Source organism: Humulus lupulus, chromosome 9 (assembly GCF_963169125.1).
Source record: "Humulus lupulus chromosome 9, drHumLupu1.1, whole genome shotgun sequence".
NCBI lineage: Eukaryota > Viridiplantae > Streptophyta > Magnoliopsida > Rosales > Cannabaceae > Humulus > Humulus lupulus.
In genome coordinates this window covers 123,463,851-123,489,511 of record NC_084801.1, presented here as the reverse complement: position 1 = coordinate 123,489,511, position 25,661 = coordinate 123,463,851, and the positions used below count along the sequence as shown (strand labels likewise).

Below are 25,661 nucleotides of genomic sequence, written 5' to 3'. Positions count from 1 at the left end.
TCTGTCCTTTACAAATGTTCATGAACTCCCTATTTATAGAGGGTTCTCAAAGTTCATTTCCACATATTTCGGGAAGATACTCTTATTTATTAATGAAAATAATGATATTAAATTCTGTAACTCCTATATACAAGGAAACGTCCCCTGAAGACCAGGGGGCGTATAACAGACTTGTTAATATCCCTTTAATGTTGAGATGTTACAACAATAAATATCTTTAAATGCATGGAACGCGTCTCATCAGATGACCCATTAAGTCGTTCGAGGTTGGCAATCAGCATCATGTCGGTCCAGATCTATAGATAAGTTATGAGTTAGTCACCTTGCCCCAAGACCAGCTTGGAGCGGGTAAATACCATCGAGGTTGTTACACTCCAAGCTTGTACTCATGCCAAGCTTGGGCTACTTGATCCGCAGACACCCGACAACGGATATACTCCGATGCTATGTCTTTCGAGCTTAGAAAGAACTTCGAGGTTACATATCTTCGAGGTTGCCACCTTGCTTCGAGGGTTTGACATCTGGACCACGAACATGCACTTTAGATATCACGAGCTCACACCTGACGAATCCAGCTTTCGAGTTCACAATCTCAGGTCTCGAAATCTGGGTGTAACAATTAAAATATGATATTTTAAAGATATTTTATGATAATTTAAATAATTAAATCATATTCATTTAAAAATAATAACGACTTATTTTTTTATCTAATAAATTTGTATGATAGTTTGTGTTTTTATCAAGTGATTGAAGCTCTTTTTCTTCGTCGAATTCACCAATAAAGAACATTGTTAGAAAAATTAGAAACTGAAAATAATTGATGCGTGTATATTACTGTCTACACTATGACTTTAATCCATTCTATTATATATATATATTAAAAAGTGAACCAATTTTTATTAAAATTATAGGCTGTTTATAACTTTGAAACTAAACAAACGTGCATTGTACGTTGTTTTTACCTAGTATATATATATAGCTAGGTTGACTTATATACCAAATGAATTTGTGAAAGAAAAATTGTGTAATTGGGAAATAGTTGACCTACCGAAAGTATATTTATACAAGTTTCTGAAAATTATATATGTTATATTTTGGACTGAGTTTAATTTATTATTAGTTAATATATATATTATTAATGTAATTATGTAGAAGTGGGATCAATATAATAAGATGTTTCCTCACAGTGCCTCTGAAGCTGCCTAGAAAATAAAATGTAAGTATAATTTTCAATCTCTCAGAATTTTATAATTGTTCTTAATTACACAAAATTTATTATTTTGCTCTAAGATGATCAACAACTTGTTTGGTTAGATGACATCTCTGATTTCCTTTGGGGATTTAATCTTTCAGTTATAGGCCCTTATATTATTTTTATCAATGCAGTTCATTTTATCAACAAAAGAAATTATTATTGTGCTGATCATGGGATATATAATAATGTCATTGAAAGATAAAAAATTTTAGCAAGAGTGAAAAGATTAATAAAATAACAATATAATTAGTTACCCTATACAATTAATTGCTGCGTTCCAAATCAAAATTTGTGTAGTAAAATTAAATATAATTACTGGCTTTTCATATTGTGTAGTAAAAAAATATTATAAAGTCTTTTCACTTTATTTATAGATATATATATATATACATATATAAATAAAGAACGTTCATGTTTTTATATACTTGTGAAAAAAGAAAAGGACGAAGAAGAAGAAGAAGAAGAAGTACTAAATCAAAATTTCAATTTAATTGATGTTCAAGTCAACTAGGGGTAAGGTTGTTTAATTAAGCATTGGAATTCAATAGTCCTGTATTGACTGTGATCAGGACCTACTTTATTTGTCCCTATATTTTTTTCCTATTCAACTTAAATTGAAAAGTTGAATCAAACTTTTATATATATGCATGCATGTACCCTATATATACATATATCACTATATATATATAAACTAATTAAGTATATTATTAACCATATTCAATGTTTTAATTTTATTTAAAATAATTTGTACAGTGTGTGATCTATATAAGAGGAGAGTCATTAGGATCTTAAAATAAAATTTTATATTATATATCTGATCATATTTGGTGTAATATTAAATAAAATTTTAGTAATTTTTTTTTAAAAAAAAATTGGTAGAATGTTTGTAACTTTGCATAATGTAGTAGCGTCCTTTTCCGACTCTACCTACCTATGTGAGTACTAAAAAATTAAAACTATATATTTTAACTCAAAAATGTTGATTATTGTAACCATATATAATTATAATATAATATGCACTGTAATTATATTCTGCGTTAATTAATTAATAATTACTTTAATATATGATGAAGCTAGAGTTGATCATTTCATAAAGTTCACACATCACTCCATGACCCCCAGACAAATGAACACATTAAATAATGAAATAAATTATTAAATTCAAAAGTAAGGGGAAATTTTTTATGATATGATCATAATTAATGTTAAATATTTCTAATTAATGCCACAAAAAGACGATAAAATGTATGTATAATTATTTCTGTAAGCACACATAGCACACTTTATTTTCTTATTTTTCATGTTAATAATAACAAGAAATATATAAGACATGAAATGAATGACACATACAGAAGCATATATATACTGAGTCAAACCACGTTGTTTTTCTTTTGTTGGGCCTGCATATATAAAATAGAGTTTTCATACTCTTTTTTTTTTAATTATATAAGAATATTATATGGGGGGCCAAGTCATGCTCATCATTTCATAACCTTTATTTTTTGAGATGTTGATGGATCACTGTTATGGAATTAATATATTGATCTTTTTTTTTTTTTTTTTGCAAAGCTAGCTATGAAAACTATATATTTAATAAACAAAAAGATTGGAATCATTATGTAGATCAATAAAATCTTTAATTTTACACACACATATCAATAAAATATGGTGTGTAGCTATATTATTACTATGTACATACTAGCTTTAAACTAAAAATATACAGTAAATTAGATGCCAAAAAGAAAAAAGACAATTAAAAAGTAAAAGAAACAATATTATTGTCTTTTTTGCTACAGGATAATATAACTTTATATATCATATATATTTATGTTATATGTACTTCATTAGTTTAATTTATATATGATCTGATCTTATAATTTATCCAAACGTGGAAATCATATCGATCATTGATGACTGGATCACCTATATCTCTAGCTTCTATAAATAAATCAATTCTGATTATGTATAGCTATTAATGGTTGTGTTCATGATCATAGCTATAGCTAGCTAGGTATTCGAATATTTTAATGAGCCTTTTTAATTCCCTTTTAGAAAAAATGAAATTACTATATATTTATATGATCAAACTTATTTATGCCAAAATAAATGTCAGAACTCAGAACTCTAAAAATTTAAATGATATCGATTGGTCAACTACGCCGATCGATGTAGAATTCCATACAAAATAAATTTTTAGTTAGGACATATAACTAACTATACTACTCTTTCAATAAAACACGAACTGTTCATGTTGGTATTATTGTCGAATAATTAATGTCTTTTCAAATGAATATTTTTATCTCATAAATGAGCCAATAATAACCTAAAAATTCCCAGGTCGTTTTAGTGAATATTCTGGGGGGCCTAGCTATAAAGCTCTTTATTAGTTTTTTCCCCACTTTTTTTTTTCTTTAGTTCTCTCTTCTTATAATGGAAACACATGACCATTCAAGGAGACAAAGATATATTTTCCCATTGCAATATAAGAAAGAGACCATGCAAAATATGTTGGACCCAAAATAGGTCATATTATATATATTTATATACTAATAAAAAAAACGTAAGCTTTTTTATTGTGCTAATAGTAATACTTACGACTTCGTCAGCAAATCGTTATGTAATCTTAGTCTCTCGTAATCTGAATATATATATAACATTTTTTGGAACACAAGACTAAACGTGTTTGAAGGGTTTATATTTGTGTACGTACGGCTTTTTACATCTTAGATCGGAGTCAGAAGATTTCAAGGCACTTACTCACGTATTTTCTAAGGTCCAACCTCACAATATGGGTAGAATTCTTCCTTCAAATTCAATATAATCTCTCAAGAACCACAACACCAAACCCCTCTTCTCCACTACTCTAATCTCTCTCTCTATATATATATAGATATATGAAGCTTCAAATATACAATTCTCTCCAACACTAAAAATATAAAACAAAAAAGAGATCATTATTATTATTCTCTTTTCAGCGTAACAAAGGAGTATATATTAAACATATCACATCAAACCCTAACAATATATATATATATAGCTTGTTTGAGAAGCCATGCAGCGTGCGATGCATGCCCTAACCAAGAACGCTTTGGTGGCTGGCCGTAACAAGCTAAGCCGGCCACACCAACTCCGCCGATCATCATCGCCGGTACGCGTGCCTCGACCGCCACCCCCGTGCGACATTTTCATAAACCACCGCGGCATCGACACAAAAAAGACCTCCGCGGGGCTCCTCCACTACCACCTCTCCGGGCTAGGGTTCAGCTCGTTTCTTGACAGCAAGAACATGAAGCCAGGGGACAACTTGTACGACAAAATCGACGCTGGGATTCGCGGTTGCAAGATCGGCGTGGCGGTATTCTCGCCAAGATACTGCGAGTCCCCCTTCTGTCTTCATGAATTGGCTCTTCTAATGGAGACTCGGAAGAGAGTGATTCCGGTGTTCTGTGACGTTAAGCCCTCCGAGCTTAGGGTTTCGGAAAACACTAATGTGAGTTCTTCGAAATCTGAGCTCCAGAGGTTTGAGAAAGCACTTGAAGAAGCCAAATTTACAGTTGGTCTTACTTTCGACAGTGTTAATGGGTAAGTAAATAAATTAAGAAAAGTGATATCTAATATATTTAGTACGAGGAAGAGCTCGTCTCAGTTTCTCGAGTTTAGTAAGTTTTACCATTTCTAACTCTATTACGTGTTTTCAGGGACTGGTCGGAGTTTTTACAAACGGCTACAGATGCTGTCATTGAAAATTTGATTGAAGTAGAAGGAGAGGAAGTACTTGATAATATCAATTACAGCACATAATATATGATGATCTTCAAAGGATTAGTGAAAAAATAAAATATAAATACATATAGTTGACTTATATATATATATATATATATGATACTGATCAGTTCCCAGAAAATTCCATGGGAGTACTAGTCAGGTCACGTAGTACTAAAATAATAATAATAATTCTTTTGTTCTTTGAATTAAATTAATATTAATTTGTTGTATAGGGGATCGAAGAAATGTAACACTGCACATGCACTGGTGGACCTATGCTAAACTCTGTGTAAAGTACTACTAACACAAGCATGTGTAGAAAGATTGTGAGATTGATCTATTTTATCGATCCACATCTTTGTAACTAAAGTCATTTGTTGTACAATTTCATTCAAATGTTTTTTTTTTAAGTCAATGTAAAAAATAGAAACTTATTGTATCATTTAATGATAGGTTCAGAAATTTAGTGTTCATTACTCTTCATGATGATAATGTATTTTAATTTGTTTGTTAATCTTGTCCTTTTTTTTTCTTTCTGTACAGTTCTAAAATGCTGTTATTGAGTGCAATTCCAAATAATGTGAGTCTTATAAGGAATTTTATACATTTAACTTAATCACATATATATATATAATTCACATGAACATAGATTAATACATTCAATAAAAATTAACACCATTATACAAACAACATACAATGGAGGATTGCTCCACTTTTGTTTGGTTTTATTTATAAAATTTATTAAATTTGTATCATTATTATCATATAAATTTTAAATAAATAAAAATATTATATAAAAAAAAATAACATAAACATATTAAATAAAAAATTAAACCAAAATATATAATTATTATATATATAATATGATAATATTTTTTAAATGATAATTATTTTAATAAAAATTAAGATTATGTATTATATATTATTATAACTATATTTTATAATATTTAAATTCATATTAATATAAGTATTAAATATTTGGTTTTGTATTTTAAAACTTGTTTTATACACGCGTAAGTTATTTGGAAGCTTATTTTTAGTATCATAAATTATTTAAAAAATTTTAAAAATTTATGAAAGATTATAAATAATTATAATTTATATTATCATATAAAAAATTAAATTATATTGTCTACGTGTCAAAAAGATGTCCCACGCTGATGGGGCAAAAAAATGCACTATTAGATTGAGATAATGTCATTAATTATAGGCCAAAAATCGGCCGGTGACAGGTCATAATTTGTGTGATTTTTTCAATCACAAATTCGTACAATCTATCTCTCTCTCCTAGAAATTTCGATTAAATTCCTTTGATTTCTTTGATTGCAGATATACGTACATACACCGCCCGCCACCGAAGGAAAGAAAAAAAAAAAAGCTCAAGATATTGAAAGTTAGAGAAGGGTGGAAATGTCTGCTTTTTCAATAGTAATAGTAAATCAACACATACTTTTTATTAGAGCAAATAATCTGGCCAATTTGTACTTTTCTTTCTCAAAGTGACAAAACATAAAACTATACCAAATGTTGCATAAAGTGAAGAATAACATATATATAAATATATATGTACATAGCAATATGGACACATATATATTTTTTAGTCATAAAAATAAAATTTATTCTTTTTTCCAAGTAATTTCTTTCTCCACTCAATACTATAAATATATATATATTAATATTTAACTTAAATTTTGTTTAAAAATAGACGCTTCATTAAAAGCTTATTGATTTTAAACTAGATTTTCCCAATCTTTAGTTTTTAATTAAATTAATATTTTCCCTTGTGATTAATTGATGAGGTATATGTTCTAAATTTATATATTTCCTATGTAAAAGCAACATGCAATGCATGTTTGTTTAGTTTTAAAGTTATAAACATGCTTATTCAAACATGTGTTTATTTTTATTATATTTTTTAAATTATCATATAAATTTTAAATAAATAAAAAAGTCATAAAAATAAATAAAAGATGTTTAATATATAATAGAATAAATTACAGTTCTATAATATATAAATATCTATATCAATAATTTGTAATAATTTGTACATATATGACATCTAAACATAACATTGATATATATATATATTTACATCACCACATAACATATATATAAATTACATTAATATTTAAAAAGAAATTAATAATAAATAGAATATGAATAGAAAAAGTCATAGTGTATCATAGAAATTGAAATGTATGGTTTTATTATTTTTAAATAAATATTATTTAATTATTTAAATTATCATAAAATATCTTAAAAATATCATATTTTAATTCATTTATTTATGTTTAAGTTATGTTTGTTCTAGTTTTTTAATTTGGCCGTGACAACAAGAGATTATATATTATATATAATTTTAAATTTAAGTTTGTTGTTATTTTTTTTTTAAAAAGTTTGTTGCTAGTTGATAGTAGATTATATTATATTATATGTATAATATGATATTATTCTAATAAGTGAAGTTTAAGTTTAAGTTTAATTAAATTTTATTTAAGTTATAAAATGTATAGTTTTATTATTTTTAAATAATTATCATTGTAAAATATTTCAAAAATATCATATTTTAATTTATTTATTTATTTAAGTTTAATTCATGTGTTACAATCTATTGTTAAATATAAGAATATTCTGTTAAATATAAGAATATTCCGTTAAAGTTAACGAAAAAAATAAAAAACGGTTTGTTACACCCTGATTTCGAGAATGGAAATCTTGATATCGAAACTCATGCTCGTAAGGTGTAAGCTCAAAATAAACATAGTCGTCATGTAATCAGCATTAATGAGAAAGTCAAAGTCTTGCTGAGCAGTAAATGCGACAACATCGGAATTGGTGAGCTTGGAAACTACATAGTCTCGGAGGTTATAAGTTATAAGTTAGGCTCGAAGCTCACGATGGCAATAGTTCAACACTTGTAAAAATCTCATGCTTCAATTCCTGCCGTCAGACAAGACGGTACGAGCTCAAGGATTGTGAGCTCGAAGAGGATGACATCGTCAACATTACTTGTTAAGAACAAAGGCGTACCGAGGAGTCAAGCTCGCGATGGATGAACGGTCTCGAAGGCATATGAGTCTAGTGTCTAAGCTCGTAAGTTGTGTGTGAACATGTTTATTGTTGTAAAATCCCTATGTTTAAGGGATCAGATGTAATCTGTTATTAAATCCCAAATATCATGGGATATATACGTGTACGTGGTAACTAAATGCATTTAATTGCATTTATTTTAATTGATTTGTATCATATCTTCCCGAAATTCGTGGGAAGATATTCAGTAAACCCCTCTATAAATAGAGTGGAACAATTCATATGTAAGGGAGAGAGAAATTTGTATGGGGAAGACGCTATAAAATTGCTTATAGAAAGCTTTGAGAGAATTCCAACAAGTGAATAACACAGACTCGTGGACTAGGCAGATTTTAACTGCTGAACCACATAAAATATCGTGTCTATATTGTTTGTTTCCTCTGGTATTTTTGTTTAATTGCTCTTCATTTCTAAGTTGACGAAAAATGACATCAACAGTTTGGTGCTTTCATTGAGAGCCATTAAACTAGACGTGAGCCTGTTTAATAAAAAAGCATTTTGAATCATCAATGGCTGCTGCAAGTAACCCCAATACTGGTGAGCGACCTTTGTCCCAGATACCTAAGGAGCAGACTCCTCATGCTAAGGACTTCCCATGCTGGCCTGGAAAGCAGCCCATGGTGGACCCAGATCCTGAAGAGAGGGTTGATTCGTCCAACTCTCGGGGGCCGCCTGCCCCCAGGCCTGACAAGGATATGTATTACAATACCAAAAGATATGTTCCAATTGTGGAACTTGAAAATCTCCAACTGCGCAAATAGTTGGCAGAGGCAAAAAAATGCAATGGAGAATTAGCCAGACAGGTTGCTAACGCCCAAGCACCTCCCCAGAGGCCTAGGGGACGTCCCCATGGGAGCACGGCCGCTAGGAGGGTGAAGCAAGTGCCGTCACCGGCGTCTCAGCCAACTCAGCCAAGGTCCCAGAGGAGTAACTGGGCTAAGGCTATTGCCAACCCGACTGCAAAAGTACCAGCAGAAACGGGTAATAACCGAACCCCCACGGCAGCTCAGAACCTAAACCCGAAGTCTGATCGAGCAAACTCTGGACCATCCAGGCCCGACAATGGTAGACAACCACTGTCACCCATAAGACACCCACCATCACCAATAAGGCACCCCTCGCCATTCCAAGAGGTCTTGCGAACTGCACATCAGAGGCCATCTCGCAGCGGCAGTCGAGATGGAAACCGACTGGCTCGGCCTGGATAGGGGAACGAAAGAGAAGCTACTCGAGATCATAGGGCTCATCGGCCTTTGGGAAGCCAAATGTCAAGATCACAAACTGCTAGGACAAGGAGGCCAGCAGGAGACCCACCTCGTAATCATTGAGCCATGCATCCAGAAAGGGCTACGAGTTACGTAAGTTAAAGCTTGGACTACACTCGGTCCGTGAGCATTTATAACACCAAACCAAGGCATACAGGGAATCAAGGGAATCACCCTAATCTGCGGGATCATATAAACCATAATTGGGATCGAGATAATCCCGTGAACCCTGATCTGTGTGACGACCTGAATGGCTGCAAACAGTCAGCGTATAACCCTGTACCGAGATAGGGAGCTGGAGTTTTTATTAACGATAACCAACCCCCTTAGGTCTAGGCTCGACCTCTAGTGGATTTAGTCCAAGAAAGGATCGACCAATTAGAAAGAGCATCCAGGCTCCTGCAGAACGAGCATAATAGGGACAAGGCTGAAGAGTCTGATGAAGAGCTCGAGCCTTTTGCCCCTCATATCTCCAGCACTTCGTTCCCTCAGGGGTTCAGGATACCTCATGTCCTGACATTTGACGGAAACTCAGACCCGTATAGTCATCTGAGTACCTTCAACACCATCATGCGAGCCAACAATGTTGGGTACGAGCTCAGATGTATGTTGTTCCTTGCTACACTTACAGGACCAGCAAAAAACTGGTTTGAGAAGTTTAAAAGGCATTCGATCTCGTTCCGGGATCAATTGTCTAAAGAGTTTAAGAAACAATTTAAGGTTGTGATTGGCATCAGGCTCAAGGCCTCAGCCTTAACAAATGTTCAACAACAACAAAATGAGTCATTGAAGAGTTACCTCACGAGGTTTAACCTAGAAGTGGCCCGAACTCGAGATGTCGATGATGGCGATCACCTAATGGCTGTTAGAGCGGGTATACTACCAGGGAGTCCCCTTTGGGAAGACATACAAAGGAAACCTATCAGGTCACTAACCGAGTTCAATCGGAGGGCCCAAAGGTTTGTCAATGTAGAAGAGGCGAGGTCAGCACTAAACATGACCTCTCAACCCATAACTACAACAACGAACATAAACTCTGCCTCGACCTCGGTGGCCCCCTCAGCTTCGAAACCCTCTAGGGACAACCCTTCTAAAAGGAAGAAGAACAAAGGGAATAACCCCGAGGCTGATGGAGGAAAGAAGAAGAAAGGAGATAGATATTTCTCCATATGCAAAGTGCATACCGAGCTCAATGAATACCGGGAGAATATTTACCTGGCTAATGAGAACTAGGTCCCGTTCAGACGACCTGACCCCATGAGGAACTAAAATCCAAATAGAGATTCAAATAAATACTGTAGATTCCATAGAGATATCAGACACACAACCGATGAATGTCGACAACTGAAAGATGAGATCGAAGGCTTGATATCGAGGGGATATTTTGAACAGTACGTCAGGAATCGAAATACCAATCATGCTTCAACAAGCCAAAGGACAACAACTGCACAACCTACCCAGAAAAATAACTTCCGAGCTCGGGAGGACGAGCGACCCCCTCTGATTGATGGAGAGGATGTAATAACCATCTCGGAGGGACCTCATATTGCAAGATCGGGCAGGAACGCCCAAAAGAGATACGTGAATGAGCTCAATACTAGAGACGGTTCTCCCTACGAACTCAAGCTGCAAGCTCCAAAACAACAGAGGGTTGAGAATCAACCCATAACATTTACTAAAGAGGACGCGTCACACGTCCAGTTTCCCCATAACGACCCCATGATTATAACTCTCCAACTCGCGAACAAGAGGGTATGCTGAGTCCTGATTGATAACGGGAGTTCGGTAAATATCCTTTATAAAGCCACTCTAGAAAAGATGGGACTCGCGCTTCGCGATTTGAAAGCATATGCAACAACATTGTACGATTTTTCAGGAGAAGGGATTGCCTGTATGGGATCCATCGAACTCCCTATGACCTTGGGAGACTATCTAGTCTCGGTAACCAAGATGATGGAGCTTGTTGTGGTGGACCTCCTATCGGCCTACAACATACTGCTCGAGAGACCCGCCCTAGTTGGGCTGGGGACAATATCGTCCATTAGGCATTTGGCCATCAAGTTCCCGACTTCTAGTGGCATCTGGACGTTGAATGGAGACCAGCTTGCAGGAAGAGAATCCTATAGCATCTCTATAATGGGAAAGAAGCAAACAAGTGCACATACACTTGTCATTATTCAGAACAAGGATGGGACGGTCTTTGAGATAGATGAAGAGATCGACCCCAAGGTAGAAGAAAGAGCTAACCTCGAACCTCTGGAAGAGCTCGAGGAGGTCAGGCTCGAAGAAGAAGATCCCACGAAGACGATAAAGGTGGGTAAGAATCTTTCAAAAGAAGTGAAATAGCAATTAATCTGCTTTTTAAAAGAAAACTAGGATGTGTTCGCATGGTCACACTCGGATATGGTGGGAATCAGTCTGAATGTCATGCGCCATGCGCTTAACATTGACAAAAGCTTCCCCCCGATCGAGCAACAAAAGCGAAGACTCCTGGACGATGATAAAAAGATGGCCCTCAAGGAAGAAGTCGACAGGTTGAATGCAAATCGATTCATACGAGATGCCTTCTATCTCGATTGGATTGCCAATCTAGTGTCAGTTCCAAAACCCAACGGCAAATGGCGAACCTGTATCGACTACTCAGACCTTAACAAGGCATGTTCTAAAGATTGTTTCCCCCTACCTTAGATAGATCAGCTCATAGATGCCACTGCAGGTAACGACATCATATCATTGATGGACACTTATTCTGGATATAACCAGATCACCATACTGTTGGAAAAACTTATACATGATCTTTATTTATTTTCATGTATATCTAATATTAAACAAATTAATACGAGATAGCCTAAAACATGTTTCTAAAATTGAATTCAAAGAGAAACAAATAATATAATACTTACAGTATACGCAGCGGAATTAAGAGTCCGTCCTTCAGTTTCTCTAACTCTTGTATCTTTTCTGTCGCAGAGTATTATCAAGAAACTGAACCGATCTTCTATTTTCTTCACGATCTTCCAATGTATCCTTAGAACCACCTAGACTAGTGTGGGCAATTCTCAACACATGAGATAGATATAGAGAGAAGAAGAGAAAATAACAAAGTGGCTTAGAAAATGGCTTGTGTTTAGAGAGAATATAAAACTATCAGAAAATCTGACTTGTGACTTATCTGTCGTCTTTTAAATCTTCTCTCTAAGCACTCCTTTTATAGACTCAATTAGGCCATTTAATTTAATTAAAAAATCAATAAAATAACAGCCATTTTGAAGCCCTAGGTCGAAATTATCATGGGCTATAGGCCCGTGAAATTTCCCATTTGATTATAAGCCCATTGGACTTAAAATCAAGGCCTGTATTATTTTCTATTGATTTAATTAATTAAATAATTATTTAAATCCTTTATCAAATTAATTATTTATAATTTGAACCTTGATTTAAACTTATTTATTAATTTAGATACCAATTTATCTTAATTAATAAATCTGCCATAATTTCTCTTTTCTTCTCAAAATTACACAACTCTGTAAAACTATCCAAAATTGACCTGGTCAACTTTGATAATTCTAATTGATAATTAAATCAATTAATTGAGACTATCTAGATGATTTTATCCAAGGTACAATGGGGACCATGGGCCTATGAAATCAAGCTCCAATAAGTTATCATAAATCTAACAAATAAATTTACTAACTTATTAATTCCTCGTGACTCCACTATAGACTTGGAATTGCACTCTTGAATTCATAGAACGCTCTATAACAAATATAGATACGCTATTAATTATCCATTGTTACAACCATAATTTTCACTCAATCCTCTATAGACGGTCTACAATGAGATAGGACTAAAATACCGTTTTACCCCTCATTGTATTTTATCCTTAAAACACTTAGTTCCTTGTAAATGATATTTCAGTAAACTAATTTAATTACTGAAATGAGATCTCTATCATTTAACACCTTGAACCAAACTAAAAGGAAACCATCGTTTCACTTCTTCATCAGAAGCTATAGATGTTCATATCTATGATTAACACTCCCACTCAATTATACTACCGAGTTCCCAAGATGTAAGCATGGGCTAGTCCGTAGGGTAAGCTGGTAACGAACAAGTCAAAGAACTCAAATAATACAATCAGTTAGAATACTAACCACTCAGAATTGAGATTGAATTGATCTATGGTCAACTATATGATATGACTAGAATAGATAATAACGGCATGTTTACTTATCTTATCAACTGTCAATATCGGTCCTGTCCGATGTAACAAATACATCCGATCTTATCTACTTTGCTAATGTTCTGGAAAGAACATAACACTGTAATGTGTAAGTAGATCATATCGTATATTGGCAAGTCAGTGTAAATCCGGTGCACTGACTAATCTTAGGACTAACTTATTTTGAACATATAATCATATTTATATTCCACTATGATTACGTCACTATAAATAAGATTAGCTATATGCTCGGGATTTAATAGAAGTTTATATTAAACAAATAATCATGAAAATAAAACATGTGAGCAAAGTGATTGACCAAGTCAAAAAATGATTTCTATTCTTTTATTGATAATAAAATGAGATTACAAAGAATTTGGGTTTTAATTAGGGCATAAAACCCCAACACATACACACGCCAGACAAAGAACATACGAGTTTTGTAACCAATAAGGGGTTATACTGCTACAATGTCATGCCTTTCGGGCTCAAAAACGCTGGAGCCACATACCAGAGGCTGGTGAATAGGATGTTTTTGAAGCAGATAGGGAATAACATGGAAGTTTTTGTTAACGACATGCTTGTCAAGTCCAAACATAACAATAACCATGCGGATGATCTCACTGAATACTTTACTGTACTTCGAAAGTATAACATGAAACTTAACACACAAAAGTGCTCTTCGGGAAAGTTTTTGAGATTTATAGTAAATGCACAAGGAATAGAGGTTAATCCATACAAGATCAAGGCATTGATTGATATGCCCTCACCTCGAAAGCATAAGGATGTCCAGAGCTTAATTGGACGGATGGCGGCACTAAGTAGGTTTATTTCGAAATCTACAAACGATTGTCTTCCTTTTTTCAACCTTTTAAGAGGGGGCAAAAAATTCGAGTGGTCAGAGGAATGCGAGCTTGCATTCCAAAACCTTAAGAAGAACCTCGCCGAACCACCAATCTTGTCGAAACCTATCACGGGAGAAGTCTTGTATTTATGCCTCGCTACAACTGAGCACACCATTAGTGTCGTGCTCGTCCGAGAGGAGAAGAAGATACAAAAACTAGTGTACTATGTCAGTAAAAGGTTACTGGGGGCAGAATCGAGGTACCCGTTGATGGAAAAACTGGCTCTCAGCCTGATCCACTCATCTCGAAAGCTCCGACAGTTTTATCTAAACCAGAAGCTTCTGGAAGATTGTTAAAGTGGGTTGTCAAACTTGGGCAATTCGAGATCTCGTACCACCCGAGAATGACCATCAAGGGACAGGCCCTGGCGGATTTCATTGTCAAGTGTACTGGAATATCTAACGATGACTTTGTAACCCCAGCCCGCGAGCTGTGGAAACTTTACGTCGACGTATCCTCCAACGAGAATGGATCGGGGGTAGGCATTATACTAATCACCCCAGCAGGAAATCGATTCCACTCAGCCTTAAGGTTCAACTTCGAGGCATCGAATAACGAGGCTGAATATGAAGCATTGCTAGCAGGACTTTGAATAGCCAAGGAGCTCAAAGCTAAGGCTATACACTGCTATAGTGACTCAAAGCTGGTGGTCAACCATGTTTTGGGGGAATATTAGGCTCGTGGCGTAAAAATGGCTGCGTACCTAGAGAAAGCGAATGTTGCGCTCGAGTAGTTTGAATTCTATGCTATAGAACAAGTTCCCTGAGAACAAAATTCGAATGCAGATGCGTTGGCCAGGCTCGCTACCACCAGCAAGGCTGATACATTGAATGTGGTCCTGGAAGAATTTCTGTCAACCCCCAGTATCAACGAGCCTGACAAAGAAGACGTATGCATGAATGATTCTCAACCTACCAAGATGACCCCAATAGTCAATTACCTCGAAACTGGAATTCTCCCAGCAAAATGGGATGAGGCTCGGAAACTTATGTATCAGATCCCGAGGTATACTATTGTGGAAGGAAGGCTATATCGAAGAGGGTATTCTATGCCATTAATCCGATGTGTAACTCCACCCGAGGCAAAAAAAATTATGGAAGAAATTCATGAAGGATTTTGTGGGGATCACACCGGGGGCATAGTCGATCCAAAAAGGTGATAAGGCAAGGGTATTTCTGGCCCACAGTCAAGGCAGACACATTTGAATACGTCAAACGATGTGATAAGTGCCAGCGATTTGCTTCAATTCCACGAGCTACACCTACTGAACTCACCATGATGACCTCCCCATGGCCATTTGTGGTGTCGGGAATCGACCTTATAGGCTCACTACCAACAAGCAAAGGTGGAGTAAAGTACGTTGTGGTTGCGGTTGATTATTTCAAAAAATGGACCGAGGCCGAACCTTGGCATTGATTACCTCGAAAAAAGTTTTAAACTTTGTGGTAAAGAATATCATCTGCCGATATGGGATGCCCATGAAGATAGTGTCGGGCAATGGTACCTAGTTCGACTGTGACCTATTTACCCATTTCTGCAAGAAGAATGGGATAACAAAAAGCTTCTCCTTCGTCGCCCATCCCCAATCAAATGGCTAGGTCGAAGCAGTCAACAAAACCCTAAAAAGCTCCATAAAGAAATTGTTAGGAAAATATATATTTGCCTCAATTGAAATGGTAAGATAATTACAACTCTAAACAAAATATTACAAATAAATATTGATTGATTAAATAAAGTTACAACTCTATGACTGAAAATACAAATAAATAAAAGAAGAAGTAGTAGAAGAGAAATAGAGAAATACAACTCTATGCAAAATAATACAAATAAAGTGAAGTGTTTGAAAAAAGAAAAGAAGATTACAACTCAAAACAAGAAATACAAATAAACAAAAGAGAAGAATATGAAGATGAAGAGAAATCGAATAGAAAGAAAGAACAAGAAAACAAAATAGAAACAACTCTCACTCACACTACCAAAGTGAAGAGTGTTGGGGATCACCAACTTGAACAATGTTTGAAACCTTTGTCCAAAGGCTTTTTTCCCCCTAACTCAAGCACTAAGGGATCTCTCACAGAATTTTGGAAATCCTTTATGGAATAATCAAGCCTCAAGGTGTTTCTAGCCAAGTGCTCTCATGGATAGAAATGTTGTGTCTTTCAAGTGAGCAATAGGCTCCTATTTATAGAGTTTTTGAGACACCCTTTGAATTTCAAATTCCACCAACCCCCATGGTTGTTACCAATGATTAATTGGATGTTTATGGAATTAAAATAGAGATTTGGGAGTTACTTGGCTATTGGAAACGTTCAAAATTGGATAAAACTGAAGCTTAGAAAATGCTGTCAGCCGCGGCCTGAAAAACACAGGGCGCGACCACGATGTGTTTTTGCCTCTTGGGCCGCGGCTTAAAAAACACAGGCCGTGGCCCAAGATGTTTTTTCAGCAACCAATTTTCCAACTTTTCCAAAACGTTCCAAATTCATTCCCACTTGATTTTGTAACTTCCATACACATTATGGGAGTTAAAATCACATCTCTAACAGTCATATCTCTTATGACTTTAAGAAATTCATCTCAATATTGTGTAGCAACAAATTTACACAATAATGGGTAATATTTGGAAGTTACAAATTTGTAACACCAAATATGTTACATATTTGGATATTTCACATATATCTAAATAATGTAACTCTCTATTATATGTTACAACATGTGACACTCTATGTCACATTTATTTAATCTAAAACATTATATTATAAAATAAAATAATATTACATTATATTATAAAATAATATAACTGAAAAGGTTAGAGGAGGCTAAGGGGAGGTGGCCCAAGGAATTGCCTCGGGTTTTGTGGGCTTATCGAACCATAGCTCAAACTTCAACAGGGCATACTCCCTTCTCCCTAGCATATGGATGCAAGGCCATGTTGCCAATTGAAGTTGAAATACCCACAATACGAAGCCATGCCTACAATCAGGCCTCGAACCAATCCCAGCTCGAAGAAAGTCTAGATCTCATTGATGAAAGACAAGATGAAGCTCAATTGAAAAAAGCTGCATACCAGCAACGAGCTACCATGTATTTCATTAAGAGGGTTTGAGATAGAAAATTTGGATTGGGAGATCTGGTGTTAAGACGTGTATTTTGGGCTACACGAGACCCTTTTGCTGAAGTACTCGGACCTAACTGGGAAGGACCTTACCAGATCGACTCTATCATCCGGCTTGGGGTATATAAATTGGCGAGACTAAACGAAGAGTTGGTGTCGCGAGCTTGGAATGGTGAACATCTACGACCTTATTATCAATAATTTAGGAAGGGTGTTTTGTTGTAACCAATCTTGTTTATTTTTCAGACTTTTTGTTAATAAAATGTTAAACTTTGCTCAAAAAGTTATTTTCTTTATTATATGTTGTATTTTTTGCAAACTATCTTAATTCAATAACCTATGGTCACACTCATAGGATATTAAGGGGGCATCAGTGGTATACAATCATACCATAAGTTTGAAAAAATAAATAACATAAAATAAAAATGTCTAGATCATTAACCCGATATAAAAGTTTTAAGTATACACGTAAACTAATAACGTCTAAATCATTAACCCGACATAAAAGTTATAAGTGTACGTGAGCTAAAGCTGTCTGGATATAAATAGATTTGTGAGGTAAGATAGTCTGGTCATAACTAGACTATAAAAATTGTAAGTGTATGGATTAATAACCAAACACGCGAGCTAAAGCTGTTTGGATATAAGCAGATTCGCGAGCTAAGATAGTCTGGGCATAACCAAACTATAAAAATTATAAGTGTATGGATTAATAACCAAACACGCGAGCTAAAGATGTCTGGATATAACCAGATTCACGAGCTAAGATAGTCTGGTCATAACCAGACTATAAAAATTATAAGTGTATGGATTAATAACCAAACACGCGAGCTAAAGCTATCTGGATATAACTAGATTCGCGAGCTAAGATAGTCTAGTCATAACCAGACTATAAATATTATAAGTGTAAGGATTAGTAACCTAGCATGCGAGCTAAATAAGTTTGGAACAAACCAGCTAAAACTAATCGACAGAAAATTGGAATGTAAATAAACCTACTTTGAACTAAGTCGAGTCCGAGGCTGGAAAATTTTGCAAAAAATAGTTTCAACCTCACAACCTTGAGGAGATACTCGAGGAAGAAAAAAAGTGACTAGAAGAGCAAAATATAACTAAACTACTAAGATTACATGCCATATAAGTACTTTCGAGTGCATGGTAAAAGTAAATTCTAACCTTGACAATAACGAGGCCGGACATGGATATATCGAGTAAATTGTGCATGCATGCATTGAAACTCGAGCTTAAATCCGACAAATGTGTTTGTATGAATAAACAAAAATAAAAGCAAGCCTTTAGTATAATATGCTTGAAATATTTCGACCCAGAAATGTAAAGAAAAAATATTAAAGCAAAAGCTAAATGTAAAATCAAATGCATAAAAGTTTTCGAGCCAATTGCATGCATAAAGATTAAAATTACTGTCTAAATAATAATAAAATATCCCTAAAACGAGCTATGCATTGTCTTTTCCCCAAGGGCATATATATATATAAAAGAAGGGGTATTACAAAAAACATAATGGGACGCAACCCATGATCTCGCTTTTATGAAGCAGGCACATCCCCATCAGCAGCACCAGAATTCTCCGCCGCCTCCTCTACCTCATCCCTGGCATCCTCCTTGTCAAGCCGAACTTGCCACCTCTTAAGGAATTCATCTTCAAGGTTGTCCAGAAAGTTGGTGTCGAGATCAGCCTTGTTGGCCCAGATTCGGTACATGGCCATGTCAACAACATGATCCTTTTTCTACTTAAACTCCCGAGGAGGCGAGACTTCTCACCCTCGATTATATCAAAGGTGGCCTTTTTCTCCTCCTCGAGTTTGGCATTTAGCTCTTCAAGCTCCTTGATTCTGGAGTCTTCCTCCTTGATTTCAGAATCCTTAGCCTCCAGTTTTGACTCGAGCTTAGACATTGTCAACTTCACAGCCTTAAGCTCGTCTGCGAGCTTTAACCGGAGATTCTTCGCCACCTTCAACTCTAGTAAATATCGTTGTTCAACTTAAAATTCAGTTGAGAAAACGTAGCGAAAGCCTGTACACATAAACAAAAATGGGTTATTAAACATACATGATAAGTTCGTATATGCAGTGCTACAGAATAAAAGGATTTACCAAAGTGAAGAGCTCGCTGTCCTTGTCATAAAGGGTGTTGTTATCTCGGCAGGAGGTGAGGAACTTCCATTGGGGGCGCCAAGGTTGCTGAAACTTTAGCCAACTCAAGATAATACATCCGAGCCTAGACTAGCTCCGTGTGTTCCCGTAGCGTTGTCGATCACATACTCAGAGGCGTGGGTCGAAACTGACAACAAGCGTTCTCGTGTGGGAACCTGCTTCTTTGGAGCCAGAGTAGTTTGTTGAGAAGTTTGGATTGCAGGAGGAGGCAGGGGAAATGAGATCTCGTTGGATACTCTGACCCCGGGGTTTGGATCAGCAGGTAGGCTTGGGCCATGAGTGTCCGAGACAGGAGGTGTTGCCTCGGATTTTTTCAAAATTTTGGAGGGGAGCCCCGCTCTCTGCGATGCCCTCGGGGGTTTGCTTTGCTTAGCTCCCGAGCAGCGGTTGAGGACATTTTCTAAATCAGACTCCATGTCACCTGCACACACACAATTTACACATTAGTGATCGAGCCTAAACATCAAAAAGAAACAAGGCTAAAGTCAAAAGAAACCCAACTGGTACTCTCCCCCGAGCTTGTGCTCGGTGACCAAGTAATCCCCCTATCTTCAGAGGGCTGGAGGAGTCCCTTCCTTATATGTGGGGGACAGCCTCGAAAGATCTCTATAGACATTGGTTCCATATTGAACAGCGACCCCATCCCAAACTTCGTTTAAACTATACATAGTTTAGAATTTTCCTAACCAGCTATCAAACCTATGAACCCTCTCATCTTCCCAAGACCAAGCATGGAAGTTGTCCCTAGGATCTGGGAATAGGATCGGAGTGTTGGGTTTATGCTTAAGCAAGGAAGGAGACCACATGGCAGAGCTAAGTATAACTTTACCTCCACCACTCAAGCTCGAGGCCTCGTCTTGGGCTTCATTCCCCGAGGTGGGCTTGTCGTGACGGCGAGCCACAGAGGGACAAGCTTGTGAGCTCAACGACCTTCATCTTGGGGGGAGCTCCTTAGTGGGAAGTGGCACATGCTCCCACTTGAAGTACTTTCGATAGGCAATGTCGTCTGTCGACTGGTCTTGCTCCAAGAGACCACAGGCTCGAAGTTGTTCTTCATGGAGAAGATAAGATAGGGAGTGCCGACCATATGGCAGTTGGAGCAGAGTTGTCTTGTGCTCCACCATTGACTTTGAAGGAGTAGGACATTGATAGTTGGCTGAAGAAATGGATACGTGTAGTTATTTCGAGCCTAGTAATTAAATGAATAAAAAAGGAACAAGTAAGAGTACTTAAGATGCGTTGGAATGAGTAGAACTTGGAGGGAGTGAGGCCATTTTTCCAGAAGAAGGCCAGCTTTAAATTTGGAGGATGGTTTGGCATATCCTCGAAGATCTTCTTCTCCTTCAGATAGCTCGACAAGTAGTAGAATCCATCCCCTCCTCGAGCTTGGGAGGGGTTGCTTTTCAGATAAAAGAGATACAGAATCTCTTGAGGTGAGGGTCCTCCCCACTTCAGCTTATGGTACAAGGACTAAAGGGCAGATATAACCCTATAAGAATTGGTCTGGAGTTGGAATGGGGTGAGCCCAACAAAGTCCAAAAAATCCTTAAAAAAGGATTTCAAGGGCAGTAGGGCCCCTGCCTTCATATGCTCGCGACTCTAGGCCGCGAGCTTAATCTTGCTGTCGGGTCTGCCATCACCCGGAGCTAGAATGTCAGATATTTGGCCTGTTGAGGTGACCGAGCTCCAATAATGTTCCACCTTGAAAAACCTTCTTGCAGGGTCGGAACAGATGCTGCTCGAGAAGTGAAAGGGTGATCTGAGGGATCCTCCATCAGCGAAAAGGTAGGTGCACCAGGCTCGTAAGCAACAATCACTTTGAGTTTGGGATCGAGCGGAACAGGTCTGATCTCGGGGTCCGGATCTGGATAAATCGCGACCCGGAATTTTTTCCTTTTTCTTTCCTCGACCATGTCAATTTGACGTCGAAAATGGGCTCGGATGTCCTCTTGTTCGCACCTCGCGTGGTGCTCGCGTATTAGTCGCTGGTTTCGAGTGAAGGGAGACTCTAGACTGGGATTTGATGGAGAATAAGGAATTACGAGCACTGACCCCCACCGATTCTCAGAGTTCTGTGACATCTAGCAAGAAAGAAAAAGGTGAGGGTCAGGCATACAAGAAATCAGAGTATAGTTTTGGTGATTTGAGCTTGAAGATCATGGAGTAAGATCGATCGAGACTGATGTCTTGAAAGGACAGATCGAATTCAAGGAGGAACCCCAAACTATTGTAAAGTTCGGGCTTCGAGCGTGTACTTGACATGAGAGTGGGAAAGTGTGGATTCATTTTAAGAATCCTGGATTCTCACGGGTAAAGTTGACGGTTACACAAAAAGATGATAATTTTGAGATTTGTGCAATTAAAAACCCTAATTCAGAACCCCATTTCTTGGCTTACACGATACATTACCTATAATCTGAAGAAAAAAAAACCCTATGTATTTTTTACACTAAATCTGGGTTTCAGAACTGCGTTATTAAAAAACTTTGAATTGAAAGTTTATGAAGTATCAGTTAAGCAATGTGGCTAAGACTACTAATATCTTATACGACTAGTGAAAAACTAGTAAACATACTTGCAGTGTAGAAGAAACACAAAAATGCACGAAGAAATAAAAAGACGAGAGTCAAGAACAAGAAACTTACACACAGTGGCTTACGATATAGTGAGATCGATGACTGTAGGAGCGGTTGTAAGAAAGCTCTCACGGAATCGAAAATGCCAAGGTTGTTATGTCTCTTCAGTTTGGAGAACATGCACAGAGGAAAGTAGAATTTATGGTTCTGGTTTTTTCTTTCTCTCCAAAACTTGAGATGTAAAGATGAAAGTGAAGGACAAGAGAAAGTGAGACTATATATATATATATACGTCCAAAAAGGAGGTCAAGGGTCGAGATAATCTGGGCCTTTGGCTGGATTTGATATTCGATCAAACAGTCGGGTGCAAACCTGATGATGGCGGCAAAAAGCTGAAAAGCAAAGAGGCGTTGGCATATTGGAAAAGTACTCAAGTGCTTTGTTTGAGCAATCCGTGGATGACGCGTGTCCACACTCGAGTGCAGTAGGTGGCCTGCTTTTTTAAGGTGGCAGTTCAAAAGTTTTCTTCTCATAGGATTCGAACTGATACTTTTGAGGGGGTAAAATGTTACACCCTGATTTCGAGAATGGAAATCTTGATCTCGAAACTCATGCTCGTAAGGTGTAAGCTTGAAAAAAACATAGTCGTCATGTAATCAGCATTAATAAGAAAGTCAAAGTCTTGCTGAGTACTAAATACGACAACATCAGAATTGGTGAGCTCGGGAACTACGTAGTCTCGGAGGTGTTCCAAGGTTATAAGTTAGGCTTGAAGCTCACGATGGCAATAGTTCAACACTTGTAAAAATCTACTGCTTCAATTCCTGCTATCAGACAAGACGATACGAACTCAAGGATTGTGAGCTCGAAGAGAATGACATCGTCAACATTGCTTGTTAAGAACAGAGGTGAACCAAGGAGTCAAGCTCGTGATGGATGAACGATCTCGAAGGCGTATGAGTCTAATGTCTAAGTTCGTAAGCTGTGTGGGAACATGTGTATTGTTGTAAAATCCCTATGTTTAATGAATCAGATGTAATCTGTTATTAAATCTCAAATATCATGGGATATATACGCGTACATAGTAACTGAATAGATTTAATTGCATTTATTTTAATTGATTTGTATCATATCTTCCCAAAATCTGTGCGAAGATAATCGGTAAACCCCTTTATAAATAGAGTGGAACAATTCATTTGTATGGGAGAGAGAAATTTGTATGGGGAAGACTCTGTAAAATTGCTTCCAGAAAGCTTTGAGAGAATTCCAACAAGTGAATAACACAGATTCGTGGACTAGACAGATTTTAACTGCTGAACCACGTAAAAAATCGTGTCTATATTGTTTGTTTCCTCTTGTATTTTTGTTTAATTGCTCTTCATTTATGACGAAAAACGGCGTCAACACAGTTAAAACAAAAAAATTCTTTTATCTACATATTTTTTTATATATAAAAGATATATATATATATATTTATTGATACAAGTGAATTAGTTAATTATTTTATAGTGGACTCTAACCTAGATTTTAATTTAGTATATTGATTGAAGTTTTTTAGTACCTCCTTATAATTGAAATAATATTTTATATGTATAACTATTTTTATAATATTTTAAGCTTTCGTATCACACTAGTGCCAATCAGAAAAGGCCAGCCGATATTTGTAATTGGTAGAAATCCATACAAAAAGGAATCCTTTTTCTTAAGAACTACACAGAAGCCAGAGAGCAGTTTCCATATTAATAAACTTGCCATTTTGAAGTTTTAATTATAAATATATATATACAACTATTTAGAATATTATTATGCTCTAACTTCGAATTCCCGTCACCTATATTAGAATAATGTAATATATATATATCTTCTGTATAAAAAAAATATGTAGATATCAGAATTAATTATTTGTTTTGTTATCTTTAATAGAATATTCTAAAAATTTAAGTAAATATATTTTTAAAACTAACTAAATATAAATATTTATTAATTATATTAATATAAATTTAAATATTATAAAATATTATTATTATAATATATTAATCCAAGATTACATATATAATAATTATATTAATATAAATTTAAATATTATAAAATATTATTATTATTTAGAATTTCTCAAAAATTCATGGGGATTCTAAATAACTACTTTGTACACTGTCATTTAAAAAAAAGGAATTATAATATATCCATATACCGAAAACAAGAAAACATGTTGTTTTTAAATCTGTCCGTGAAACAAATTATTTTGAAATTTTTTTCGGCACTGTAAAGTATTCTAAATTTTCTGAAAATAGGTAGGATGCCTACTATAACTACAGTGTATAACTTCATGTAAAAATATTTTTGTTATAATTTATTCCTGCACTAAAAATTAGAACGGCCCTACCCCTAGTATATATGTATGTTATTATATTTAGTGTGCTGGTGAAAAGAGAAAAGTGAAAAGTGTAGTGTTAATTAACATTTCGGCAAAAATAAATTAACTTTAAAAAATGGCAAGAAAAAGCTATGGAAACATAACAAGTAAAATAGTAGGAAAAAAACCAGCTTATTAGTTTCACCCATTGGTACATCAAAGTAAGATTTTACGGAAAGTATATTCGAATGAGTAGATCAAGTTTAAATGAGCTAGATGCTGATCAATACAAATAATACATATATATTATATATATATATATGTATATTATGTTCATATAACACATGTTTTCGCACCACGACGAGTCTAGTGCACTTGTAACACAAAAAAGCATATGCGTACAAGAAAAATATAAAACCACCAACACCACCCTCTAGGAGACTGCTAAGAAACTTTGTGTAAGATATATATACTTATATATATATATATATATATAGTTTTTATTATTTGTGCTCCAATATAATATATATTGTGTTGTGATCACAATTCTAATTGACTAAGTTCGACAAATTTGTGGTGCAGTATTTTGTGGTACAGTGCACATATACGTGTGTTATAATCTTTCTATTACTGTTTATTTTAAGATAGTATATTTTTTATTTTCTGTCAGAAATTTGTTTCGAAAGGGTTGCAATGTAAAATGTGTGTTTTTTATTTAAGTAATTTACGGCGAAAGTAATTAATTTGAAAAGTTATTCTTAAGTCATTAATTAAGTAATTTTTTTTGCAACAAAAGTCACATTTTATATTAATTTGGTGTAGTAAAAGTCATTAACTAGTCTATTAGATTTAAATAAATATGACTAATAACCACACATAATAATTACGAAGTGCAATATTTTAAGCTACTATTTTACTTTTTTTTATTGTCAAAAAAATTA

General features: G+C 35.4%; 2 protein-coding genes across 2 annotated transcripts; both read left to right on the top strand.

Annotated features, from left to right (window-relative positions):
- Window positions 1-4,307: 4,307 nt before the first annotated feature.
- LOC133800006 (probable 2' cyclic ADP-D-ribose synthase BdTIR) lies at window positions 4,308-5,056 on the top strand. The gene is made up of 2 exons (XM_062237989.1): window positions 4,308-4,837; window positions 4,954-5,056. Exons 1-2 carry the CDS (start codon window positions 4,308-4,310, stop codon window positions 5,054-5,056), a joined length of 633 nt encoding a protein of 210 aa, XP_062093973.1.
- Window positions 5,057-8,619: 3,563 nt separating this feature from the next.
- On the top strand, window positions 8,620-9,318 carry LOC133800005 (uncharacterized). Its single transcript, XM_062237988.1, has 2 exons — window positions 8,620-8,754; window positions 8,872-9,318. The coding sequence occupies exons 1-2, from the start codon at window positions 8,620-8,622 to the stop codon at window positions 9,316-9,318; spliced, it is 582 nt and encodes a 193-aa protein (XP_062093972.1).
- Window positions 9,319-25,661: the final 16,343 nt, after the last annotated feature.